General features: G+C 48.4%; 2 protein-coding genes across 2 annotated transcripts; one reads left to right on the top strand and one right to left on the bottom strand.

The window, feature by feature from the left end:
- Positions 1–7002: 7002 nt before the first annotated feature.
- On the top strand, positions 7003–9095 carry B0J16DRAFT_259704 (uncharacterized protein; the record flags this gene model as incomplete). The annotated part of the gene is made up of 5 exons (XM_046123218.1): positions 7003–7256; positions 7313–7380; positions 7445–7667; positions 7729–8732; positions 8773–9095. The coding sequence occupies 5 exons, from the start codon at positions 7003–7005 to the stop codon at positions 9093–9095; spliced, it is 1872 nt and encodes a 623-aa protein (XP_045988495.1).
- A 980-nt stretch (positions 9096–10075) lies between these two features.
- Positions 10076–12085, bottom strand: B0J16DRAFT_326835 (CwfJ C-terminus 2-domain-containing protein-like protein). The gene is made up of 3 exons (XM_046126048.1): positions 11998–12085; positions 11817–11944; positions 10076–11781 (listed from the first exon to the last, which is right to left on the bottom strand). The coding sequence occupies exons 1-3, from the start codon at positions 12012–12014 to the stop codon at positions 10307–10309; spliced, it is 1620 nt and encodes a 539-aa protein (XP_045988494.1). The 5' UTR covers positions 12015–12085; the 3' UTR covers positions 10076–10306.
- Between the last annotated feature and the right edge of the window lie 133 nt (positions 12086–12218).

Raw genomic sequence — 12218 nt, 5'->3', positions numbered from 1 at the left:
TTTTGTTACCAAGATTTTTGGTGTTTCTTTCCACACCATCAGATCATGATAAGAACATCACAGCGACAGTCAGAATTACTCTTTTTCTATTGTAGTTAACTCTGAACCAAAAAAAAAAAAAAAAAAAAAAAAAAAAAAAGATAAGAATGATATCCCACACTACGGTTGTCGCTCAAAAAAGATCACGGCAATTGTCGTTGAAACTCCAGTTCTTTTCCTTCTCAAACCCCCGCCTAGGGCTACTCGACTCCGTAGATGCGACCACAAGACCCTCATTGACAGGGAGGGACCCTTGTAAACCTTGAAGAGGTTGCTGCAGTGTCAGCGACAATAGCATCAGCTTGGCAGCGGAGGCAGTGCTTGGGAGTGACGCCTACAACGGACTAGGAGATATCGCATCAGTGCTTTTTGTTTCGAGAGGAGGGGGAAAAAGAAGACTAGACTAAGAGTGAGCCAAGCGGTTACCGGCAATTCTAGTACTATCCTAGTCCAGTCCAAGTCCAACCTCGAGGACTGGTCTTCTTTGTCTCTGTCTTGTGGCTTGATAAGATCGTATCGGCAAAAGTCAATTCTCGATTGTCTGTTAGATCAACATGTCTAAGAAGAGGGGTAATATAAGTATAAATAAAACTATATCTAAAGGGAACAAACAAGACGCCTGACAAAGAGAGACTGAAAGCCCCTCTCATAATAGTGACTGACTCTGCTGTGCCGCCCCCAAAGAAACAAAGACGGGCGATCATCCCGCTGAGGACCACTATCATAGCGTTCGGAGTTTTGAATGCCGAGGGAAAGTCAAAGACTCAAGAATAGAATCCTCTTGCGTACGATAATGGATCGATCGTGATACACTATAGACAGACACTCGCAGTCTGTAGACAAGCAAGGCAAGGCTGTGGACAAGGATAATAATGCGGAGTATAAACAGGTTAACGAGTTCCTTCGTCATATGGCGCTCCAGTCTTGTCATTGGACAAGTCCAACCCTCGAATGGGTGCGGTGCAGTCTGACTTTGAGTGTTGAGGGGAAACTGAACTGAATTGCTGACCTTGGCGTCGGACACCCCGCAACTATCACTGTTACTATCACTGATATTGTTTTGTTATTACCCATCTCGGTAGGTAGCATTCTAACCCATGGCGCAGGTTTGCCTGGACTAGACTATTGTTAGAGAATGCTGTCGATCGACCGACCGACCTCTATATTCAAAACCTGTACCCGGGAACGAAACGCCTCCCGCAGGAATTCAAGGGTCTGGTCCCTAGCCAGCCGACTCTCTCTCTCATGATTCTTTGTCTCTATACGAGGGCTTACAGTAATACCGATAGAAAAGGTTTCACTCGGTGGCTTTACATTCCTGACTGGCATGTACACGTGGGAATAACTATTGTCGAGTAGAGTCAAATACCAGCCATGGAAAGTCTGGAAGGCCGTTTTCATATCTGTAGCGGCTGGGAGAGAATTGCTTTTGAGATGGTTCTGGGGACTGGTTGTCATATCCGATATCTAGATTGTAGAGGTTGCCTCTAATCTGATGATCTACGAACTACTTGAACCTTTGATCAACAATGGTACTGTAGAATTGATGATCCATCTAACCAGCTGAGTGAGAATGCGTACGGGTACCTGACATTCTTTGTTTGCTGTAGGTATGTAGCATCATGTAAGTGTTTACAGCACGATAGCCATGCCATGTGAAGCGAAGCGAACCGCTATCCAGGAAGCTCAGCTGCCGCAAAGCAGCATGAACCGCAGCATTGATCTTTTTCTTGTACGCACGCCCCTCCTCGGTTACTGTCCATTCACTCAAGTTCCTTTGTCGCTTGTCACCAGCTGCTCCAATATGGACACTAGCATCGGACTAGACATGGGTTGGATCTTGCTTCTGACCCAACAACGCTGCGTAAATTGAAAATCGTAACGTAACCTTGCACAAACCGAACAATGCCTTGCATTGCAGCATCAGGAACCATATGTCATCTTCCGTCTCTGTGGTATTGAGGGCACTGTAGATGTTGTATGTCCGATTGCTGGTAACTCAATCACGGTAACTCTTCAAAGAATGCGGATGTCAATCCTCAAAAGTCCAGACTGCTCCATTGACACTGATTCTTCTGAATCGTCAATTCGTCACTCTCATTCGTTGTGCTGACTGTGGAACCGCTGTGTTTCTGAACCGGGGCCCTAGTCGGAGTGCGACTGTCTCACGACCAGAGAGAGGACCCTGGATTTTCCCTTTCCCTTTCAGAGGGGAACATGAACAGGGCTCCATCTCTGAACTTGTGAGTAAATGTTGTTTTGTTGTTATTGCTGAGAACAACACGAGGTCAAGCTTAACCATTGTCCTGGATTCTCCGTGGTCTTCCATGCAGGGACATGCTCTTCACGAACCGGGGGTCGAGACCTTCAAGAGGCGTCATTCCCATGAGCTTTTTCAGCCGACGCCGGCGGCTTCAGAGTCGAGGAACCGCAAAGAGACCAGGGAACAAGGGCCCATAACTGACGACGACGACTGGGGGAGACTGGGGCAATCCAACCGAGAGTCGCCGAGGTTCAACTTTTACATACGTACTAAGCTAAGCTAAGCTGAGTAGAAGCTGTTGGAGAATAAAGAAGAATAACTTACAGAAAGGCATAAGCTTAGACCAGGCATTGAAACGGCGAGGCAAGCGGGCAAGGCTAGTTGACGGTCGGATATCAAAATGTTCAGTGCTTTAGACGCTGGAAATCAACTCGACCGGGGTCTGAAAGAGCTGTTACAGATGAGGCAGTTTAGTCTTCCAAACAACAGAGAACCGGTTTTGGCGCTTCGCGGTTAAACAGTAACTTGGCCCAGACCCCAGCTAGGTTAACGTCATTCCTCAGAAGCGTCCCTGGGCTGTGGTTTAATGAGTACCGTATCAATCAGCTTCAGCTTCAGCTCCATTGTTTAGATCACTCCCCAGGTTATGGTAATACGTACTGCACAGCTAGCTATAGCTAGAGCTATCAAAGCACGGTTGATGGCGTTCATGGGAAATGCCTGTCCCCGGTTCCGAAATCGTTGCATGCTATTCCCAGGGTAGAACAAAGATCCGACACCAAAAAAAGGGAGGCGATATTTTGACATTTGATATGGAGCTGCAAAACTAAGGAAATGGAGACCGTTGGAGCCTTTTTACTCTTTTTTTTTTTCTCCTTCGTGTCCATTCACTCGCCCCGAGACAAAAAAGGAGACTATTTGATGACAAAGAAGATGAACATGAGATGTTTGGTTACGAGTTATGGATATCATTAATTATTATGGATTGATCTCCCAAGGGAGGGAAATTTAGAGACGCAGGGAGAGAGAGAGATCGGAAAGATGAAGCTGTATCCGATAATTTGATACGGTACTCTTATATTAGCCATTTAACTTTTAGCTGACTCGGCTCAATCAACTTTCTTGGTCCGACCTGACACATCTTTAAGCCTCTTGGAGCCTCTAGTTAGTGATTACTGCAGTAAACTATTCGCTATCTGTCTCAAGTCTCAACCATGCGCGGAGGTCTTTCGTCTTTCCGATTCTTTGGTGGCCAACAAGCATTGAGATTCTCAGACAAGAGGCGTTCACAGTTCCTTTGTCCACCGGAGCCCCGGAGTTCTTGAACAGATACAGCAGATAGAAACAGAGGCAGAGACAATTGACGCCACTACTACGGGCGCCCTACTCTCGGCGGCGGAATGACCGTCCTTGTGTCTGAGAAACAAACTGAACCGACTTATTATTGTTTAAACACTCGACAGCTTACTTACCCAATCTCGGAGCGACGGTGATTTTTTGAGCAAGACTAATTTGAATAGAAGCCGGGACCAACAAGCTATGGACAAGACTCGATGGATTACGCTCGAGTGTTCACTTGTTGATCGGGGGGCTTGAATGGCTCTCCGGATTTAGATACTCCAGGTCTTGGTATGTTTGTATGGGGAGACAAACCGGATACTTGGATCTGTAGCATGACAATCAATTACCAAGTTTGATGAGATATCGAGATATTCAATGCTTAGACTTCTGTATTCATGTTGTTTATGGATGAAGAACAAGATGCAGATTGGCCCTTCAAAGCAAAAGAAAGCATAGAGCTAAACAACTCCACCATGGCTTGTGAACCCTTTTTAGTGGCTTTATTGTGGATTAATTGGTTTGTCTTCGAGGTTGATTCTCTTTGACTGCAGGGTGAGTTGAGTTGAGAGCTTCTTTGTTGTTATTGAACGCGGCCATGACCAAGGTATCCATGTTTTGGTGATCATCTTGGACTTCTATTCTCATGATACCTCATTTCGCGAAATTCATGTTACTGGGTCGACGCTTGTTAGGTCATGGATTGATCGTCATCCATCAAGTCATGGGTTTGATAGTCGAGATGGAGCCGTTGGGATTTTAATATGCATCGCGGGACGGGAAGACGCATCGCATCGTATCTCAGACCTTGAGAGAGTGCAGTATACCTTCACCGCTTCTTAATTCATAGCTATGATGTAACAAGACGCATTGAGTAATTGTGTAAGAGACGAGACATGAACAAGAGTTATTCTAGTTATTCATTGGATGTCGGCTCATTGTGTCAAGGCTGAACCTGAACCAGAAGCAGAAGTCAGAACAGGGGGGGCAGACCCTAAAAAGGAATGGGTGTCGAAAATAAACGGTCGATCATTCACGCAATAAGATCAAGTTCTGATGGGTTGATGGCTAAATCGAGATGATGAACAAAGAGAGATGGGACAATGAGTTTCTATGAATAGCCAAGATTCGAGTCTCTTTCAAGACATAGATTCAATCATCGTGCGCCGACAAATGCGTATGCAATTGTTCTAATGTCTATTTAGAATTAGACTTCTTTGTTCATGGTTGTATTCTTTATGCGAGCGGTACATTTTCATAAGAGGGATACAGACCCATTGGCTTGGGTCTGTTCAAAGCTGGGCTGACGTTTATGTCAGTGCAACCAATCCATGCATAGGTACCGGTAGGTATCAACTCTAGAAGCAGAGATGGAAGCCGGGAATGAGGTATTGATTACGACCTTGACCTTGATCAAAGATGGATACGATTATATCATTACCAAAGAGGAAGAAAGTAAACAAATGTCACTGATGAGTAGATAGTTGTTGTAAAGTATGGAGAAGACCAAGTTTGATGCAAAACATCCAAATCCGACTGCATATCATCCAATTCAAGGCACAGGCTTCACAAACATTCATAGCTCAGGTAGGCTTAGCTCCCGTAGCTCTTCCACCAAGGCACAGCACAGCACAAGCATAGCGAGCATAGCACAGTAATGGTGCTTAAAGAATTATGTAGTCCACTAAACTGCCCTGTCCTTCCTACTAAGCGCCAGACATGGAAGCCCTTCCAGGACAGGTCACAGCTGCAAGGATGGCCCACCTCCGCTGAGCAACCGCCCGCCATGCTCCGGGGCGACGTCCATTCAACAGCGACAGAGGCCTGCCAAGTGGGCAAAGACCTGGCTGGGGAGGGGGACTGGCGTGGGATCTGATTTGCTTCACCTTTACCAAATAGGACAGGGCCTTTGCTTTGCTGCAGGACAGTAGCAGTAGTTTGGATCTGTGCTTGTCTTGTGCCTTGTGCCTTGACGGAGGTAAGGTACAGTACGTAGTGAGGCCCTGAAAGTGAGGTGCCTCCAAGAAAAAGAGGGCACTTGTCTAGTCCCAGTCCAGTTCAGTCCCACTTGACTTGACTTGCACACCCTCTCTTCTTCTCACACACCTCTTGCTCTTCCTCCAAAGCTCTGGCTGGTCCTTGCCTTTGCCTTAGTTGGACTTACCTTACCCGTCAGGTCCACGGGTCAGGGAACTGGGCGTGCAATTCCTCGTCCACTAAACTCCACTGTAAGTCGGTGCTCCCCAGCGACCCCCAGGGCCCCAGTACGCTCCCAAATCACCCCTAACAACCTTGGTGGGATCGCCTGGGAAAAAACCTCCAACCGGGACGGGTTTTGCCTGGACTGGGCTTGAGTTGAATCCATTCAAAAGCCTTCTGCTCCCGCATTCACATCTTCCCTTTCCCACTTCATCCCGTCCCGACAACTAGAACTCTCCCAGAGGCAAATTACGGTTACAGTTACGGTTACGGTTTAGCCATCGTTTATACATCTCCAACTTAGAATCAACCAGCCATCCATTCGCTCTTCTTCCACCCAACTACAACTACAACTACTCTCGACACCCACCATTAGAAGGAAAGGGAAAAAAAGAGGTCACTTAGAAGGAAGAACAGAAGAAAAAAAAGAGGGGAACTTCAATTCTCGTTCTTTAGAAAGCCTCTCTGTCTCGGTGTGCTTGTAGTCTTACAGTACTCAGAGTAACCTTATCTCTACGTTCTGCCCTTTTGCTTCCCGTCCGTCTTAGTACTGGACTGGACTGTGCGTATTTCTGCCTTGTGCGATTCAGTCCTCCGCCATCCGCCCAGCAACGCCCACACCCCCGGTCAATTGGCACCCGGCTTTGGTCTACTCCCGTCTTCGATCCAAACCCAGCCTTCCATCTCGATCCCTCTCGAGATAGACTGAGACGTCGACGTCTTTTCGACTCAACTTATCGTGATTTAACGACTCCTTTTATATCGTCGATTCACGATTCCGTCCCTGTCGAGTTTCGTTCGACCCTCCTTCAAATGTACTTCGAACGATTATAACGACCGACAAACACGACATCGTCGACCCCTCCGCGAGCCAATCTCCCGTCCATTTTCTACTCCTTGGTTCGCTATCGAGTCGATTTTAATACATACGATACGATACGATACAACTCCCTTGACTACATTCAAGGATTTCGCTCAGATTCTCGTTCGATAGCATTATAGAGGTGTTACTGCAGCATTGACTTACTGCAGAACTACCTCTTCACTCCTCCATCGCCGTGTCTTCGATATCGAATAGCTCTTAGTAGCCGACGTGCTTCGATAGAGCTCGACTCAACTCGAGTTCCCTCGAATCGTCCTGCTGCTTCATCTTCATAATCACAATGGAAGCATCATCTCCTTTAGCGGCGCTGCATCGCCCGTCAATGCTCCCCAGCTGGGGTAGCAGAGACATCTTTCGCGGCCACCCTCACTACGCATCTTCTTCTGTTACATCTGCCAGCATGAGCCTGCGTGAGCAAATGCACAAGCACTCTAACGGCGACTACTTCAACGTTAAGGACGTTCGAGGTTCTTCGCCTGCTGCAAGTTTGGCTGCTGATCTCTCCCAGAACTTTCGACTTGACAGCGAATCAAGGTTTGTTCTGATGCCTGGTACTCGGTTTGAAAGTGTCTTGGTTAACAAGCTTCCAGTCCCAAGTTCCCCACCCCTCGAAGAGCACTCTTCACTGCTGGCATGATGGGCAGCTTGGAAGGTCGAGGTGAGCAAGACCCAACTATGGTCTAGAACGCAGAACCTCATGGCTAACTGGCATGTTTCTATAGATTCCGTCACGACTCCTCCATTGCCATCCTCGTCACCTGCGCCGCTCAAGGAGCTGATGGAGATCTCCCCTCTACCTCACAAGACCCCTTTCTTTACACAGTTCGAGATAACATCTCCAACTCCCGGGTCTACTCCAGCCGCCGACGAAGAAATGGTGCTTGATTCCCCTGCTCCCATCTCTCGGCAGTCTTCCTTGGAACCACCCAAGCCCATCATGGCTGAGTCAGTCTCATATTCCCACATTCCTCATGGAACACCAACTGACGTCTATCAGAAACCGTAGAATAGCTATGCCTCGACGACCTTCCCTAACACGGATGAAGGGTTTCAGTACAACGGCGGTACCGAGTCGTCAGGCTGACAGCGTTGATACAACGCCATTTCGCTTTAGTGCTGGAGGAGCTCGCCTCAACCACACCAGCTCTAACCTGTCACTTAGCGAATGCTTCGAGTCAGCATCACCGCCTCAGGAGCGCAGGCCTGCATCGGCCAACAGCCCCTGCCCTGGTATGCCAGCCGGCCGTGCTAGACCCCAGTTTCTCAACTTCAATGCATGCTCACGCAACAATGGCTCTCCTTCCATGAACTCACATTCCCGCCGACAGGCGAACCCCTTTCTGAGGAATCGCAAGCAGTTCCGTCGCTCATTGAGCATGTTCGAGCATCCTGCTGACGTCATGAAGAGCAACTCAGATGGTGAGGAGACCACCTCTCCTGCGCTTCAATCGGTTATGGATGTGGAGGAGAGCCAAGAGCCCGTCCTCCCCCATTTCCTAATGGAAGACCCTACCGACACCATTCCTCGCATCAGCCGCGAAACCCTCGTCGACGTCTTGGACGGCAAGTACAGCTCCCACTTCGACCAGAAGATCGTGATCGACTGCCGGTTCGAGTACGAGTATGAGGGTGGTCACATTGATGGTGCTGTCAACTACAATGACAAGGAGCTACTTACCAGCCAGCTGTTCCAGACTCCCATGGACGGCCGAACCCTCCTTATCTTCCACTGCGAGTACTCAGCCCACCGTGCCCCCCTTATGGCTCGCCATGTTCGATCCGAGGACCGCACTGTGAATGCTGAGCACTACCCCAAACTTACATATCCTGAAGTCTACATCCTAGACGGTGGATACTCCGGGTTCTTCACCGAGCACCGGGGTCGATGCTATCCTCAAGAATACGTTGAGATGTCAGACGAGGCTCACCAGCGCACTTGTGAACGCGAAATGGGTCGATTGAAATCTCGTAAGGGTCTCAGCCGAGCCGCTACTTTTGCCTTTGGCCAACGTGAGCCCTGTGTGGACGAATCCCCTACTGCCCCCAGTAGACCTCACTCACGAAACCTCCATGCACCTATCTCCCGACTTGGTGCCTCCCCGATCATTGGCGAGCGATCACATGCCCGCCGTATGGCCTCATACTAGACGTACTGATCTTTACGACTTGGTCTCTTTGCTGCACGTGGTAGAGCCTGACTCTCCTGGTGCTGGTTTCACCTTGTCCGCTCTTCAGGTCTATGGTCATTTAATCTTCCAACTTCTACAACGGTGCCTGCCTGGTTCGACAATCACCAGCTTGCAACTAATCTTTACTACGATAATCGCTCTCATGCTCATAGCACCACCACGACCGCAACGACTTCGCTTTTAGATCACTGCCACGAGTTCTCACTCTATTAACTACCTTTTCCTTTGTCTCTACGGTTTTCACGCTTACGTTCATGGTCCATCGATGGAACCTCATTCACACGGGAGCCAACCTCCTCCCCATTCTGCATTCGGGCGCGCATTCTTCTTTTTCTCTTTTCACTCATCATGCATCTGATTTGGCGATTTCCGGAATTGCATTTTTGGCTTCTAAAACATGTCTCGGGAACAAGCTTTTCCTACGACCGTGGCGCTGTTCGCAATAGACATTTCGATACCAGATGTCTCGGCCTTTCGATACCTTCAGTCTTGGGGATACAGGAAACCCCCTCTTCGCTGGAGCCGAAAGATTACCAGACATACACCGGCTTGCATCTGTCACTCGGTACTCTATTCTTTCAGCTTTTTGATACCAGTATCCTCATCTTTACGGATACCCACCTACAAACGTACCATACGCGCATATTGTCGCACCTATACCCTCCCAACCCGAAGGAACCGGGCTTGGTTAACCTTTTCATTTGTTCATCAATACATATTCAAACAATCACTTCCTGAAAAAATTACTCGGGAGGTTGGAAAAACTACATATACCCCTCAGACCTGGAATTGTATTTTATTCTCTGTCCATAGTAGGCACAGGTCGCATTGTTTTGGTAGTATCATGAAAGACTGGTACTGCTGTACTTTACTGTAGGGCTAGCTGGCGGAGTAACTGGATGACGCCGTATGGCAGGCAGACGAAAAATGGTTTTGCTAATTGTTGTACATTACATCGCCTTATGGGGAATATACCCTGGCTAGTAGATACCTACAAATGAGGGAAAAAACAGTTAAAAGTTATCAAATCTGCTGCTTCCTAATGGTGATCGAGTTTGACTGTTACACTAGTTGAGTGAATCGGAAACCTACTATTCAGACAATGGTATTACTACGGCACGACTCACGAGCTACTCAAACAGAAACTCCTCTATCTATAACCTCTGGGTATGAAACAGCACCATTTGTACCGCCATCTTTGTTGCTATTGCAATATCGTATTGATTGTATTGTATCAGTCAATCTTATATCCATGATACTGTCTCCTTTACCAACATCCATTGGTAGATGAAGAAGATCTATCCTCATAAACAAAGTAAGTCTAAAACCTCCGAGATCCTCTTCCTATTAAACGCCGCCCATGCTTTTGGTATAGTATACATAAATTTAGCAGTATCAAGCAGCAGCTTCATCGCCGTCTTGAAGAGTGAAATCCCATTCCTTGAACGCCTCTCGGAACGCCTCAACGTCCTTGGTCTCTTCCTCCACAGTCTGTTCGCATGCCTTCCAGATTAGACGGTCCTCAAGACCGAGGAGCTTGGCTAGCACACGTCTGCCGAACTGAAGGTCGAATCGCATGTCCGAGGGCAGAGGCATGACGAGGGACTCGCCCTTAATACGTTCCTCACCGTCATCTGCCCATAGCCATACTCGGAAGAAATCCCCGCCAGATTCGGCCTGTTGCTCGAGAGTCAGGTCGCGTGCTGTAAAGGCTGGACAGTTTTGGTTCTCTGCCTCGACTTTGAAAGCAGCTTCGGCGAGACCCTTCTGGATTAGCTCAGCAGGCAACGGCATTAGCTGCCAAATTAGATGGACGTTTCGTTCACGGCTAATCTCCCATGTGACAACGCCTAGCTTATGAGAGCTCTTGGCGGCAATCATAGCCTGTATAGCTTCGCGGAAGCGGGTCATCTCCTTGAATGTCTTGACAGCTTCGCCGTTCGGGTCGGTGACAGGTCCAATACTGGGAATCGTAGGGTTGTGTGGTAGTGGAATGATAATTAAGTGACCTGGGAAATCAAGACCCTGCTCGGTAAACGTAGCCGATGTAGGTAAAGGACCCTTGGCTGTCGAAATGTACGCGTCGTCACCAATACTGCAGCACATGTGGGAAGAGAGATTGGGGTTGGAAAGGCAGAAGTAGCATCGATCAGGACCTGGCGGAGGCGATCGATGGCGCTGCTTCTGGCGTCGGCCTCTATGGCCTCTCTCGTGCTCGTCATAACGACTGTGCGATTCCTCCTTAGGGGCACGCTTCTTAGTCTTGGGGTTGAAAGGCGATGCCGTGGCGCCAACAGGTATCGATGCGTCTCCCTTGTTCAGAGTAAAAGCATACAACGCCTTTGCTTTAGCCTCATTGCCGTAAGGAGCCATTGAAATGAATCGCGTGACACAAGTGTTGTCGGTCTCCTTCTGGGTCGGATGCACAAATGCTTCTCGTTCGTAGAAAAAGCCTTCGGGCGATGATGAGAGATGGTACCGTGGCTTGAGTGCTGCGCATAGCTCTGCAACAGACTCGGAAACGGGTATAGATGCTTGGTGCGTCGGATCAAGCGCAACTTGAGAGCCAGTCCAGATACCCGCTGGCCACATCGACGTCAAGAGAATATCAGCGCTGTTGGCGCCGCGCAGACTCTTCGCATCGTCGACTGTGTGAAATGGTAGGTGCTGCTCTTTAGACTGGCCAGCAATGAGGTTAGTATCCAATTGACCACCTAGTGCAACAATTCGCACGCCATCAGATGTCTTGGTAATGCTGCGCTTGCCCAGGAAATGCAGATTCTCGCAGATTTCCTCTTCAGCTTCGACCTTGGCGGCGATGCGCGGAGGCAGAGGATGGGTTCCAATGGTGAAATAGGTTGGTAGGGGAACTTGAAGGGTTCCATCAAGGAGCGCATTCACTGACTCATCATCTGTGTTGGGCTGAAGACATCGCCAGTGAGAATAGCCATAGAAAAGCTATTCTTAGAATGAAGAGTTGCTAGCTTCTTGAACGCTGACTCAAGTTGGCCATTGAGACCGCCTAGGACAATGCTAAATAAAAGTTGTCAGTCCATGAGCTGTGAGGAATGCTTAAGGTGTCTTACATCTTTGGTGAAGCCATATTGGGCGGTTGTTGAGGAGAAATGGTCTGGCCTCACGATAACCTCTTCTAAAGTAAAGGGAATGTGGATGAAAGAAGCTATGATGAAAGTGCATAATGGAGCGCGTTCGAGTCTAAGAAGATAAGAGAATGCGGCGCGAGCATGATTGGTCCAAGTGGGGCATCCCGCATTAGTGCGCTCTTATCGGTTTTGCCGTCTATGAA

The sequence above is a fragment of the Fusarium flagelliforme genome (genome assembly GCF_020744385.1).
Source record: "Fusarium flagelliforme strain FIESC 12 MPI-CAGE-AA-0113 chromosome Unknown B0J16scaffold_1, whole genome shotgun sequence".
In the NCBI taxonomy this organism is placed as follows: Eukaryota; Fungi; Ascomycota; class Sordariomycetes; order Hypocreales; family Nectriaceae; genus Fusarium; species Fusarium flagelliforme.
The sequence above is the reverse complement of the archived record's forward strand: the minus strand, read 5'-3'. Positions and strand labels throughout refer to the sequence as shown.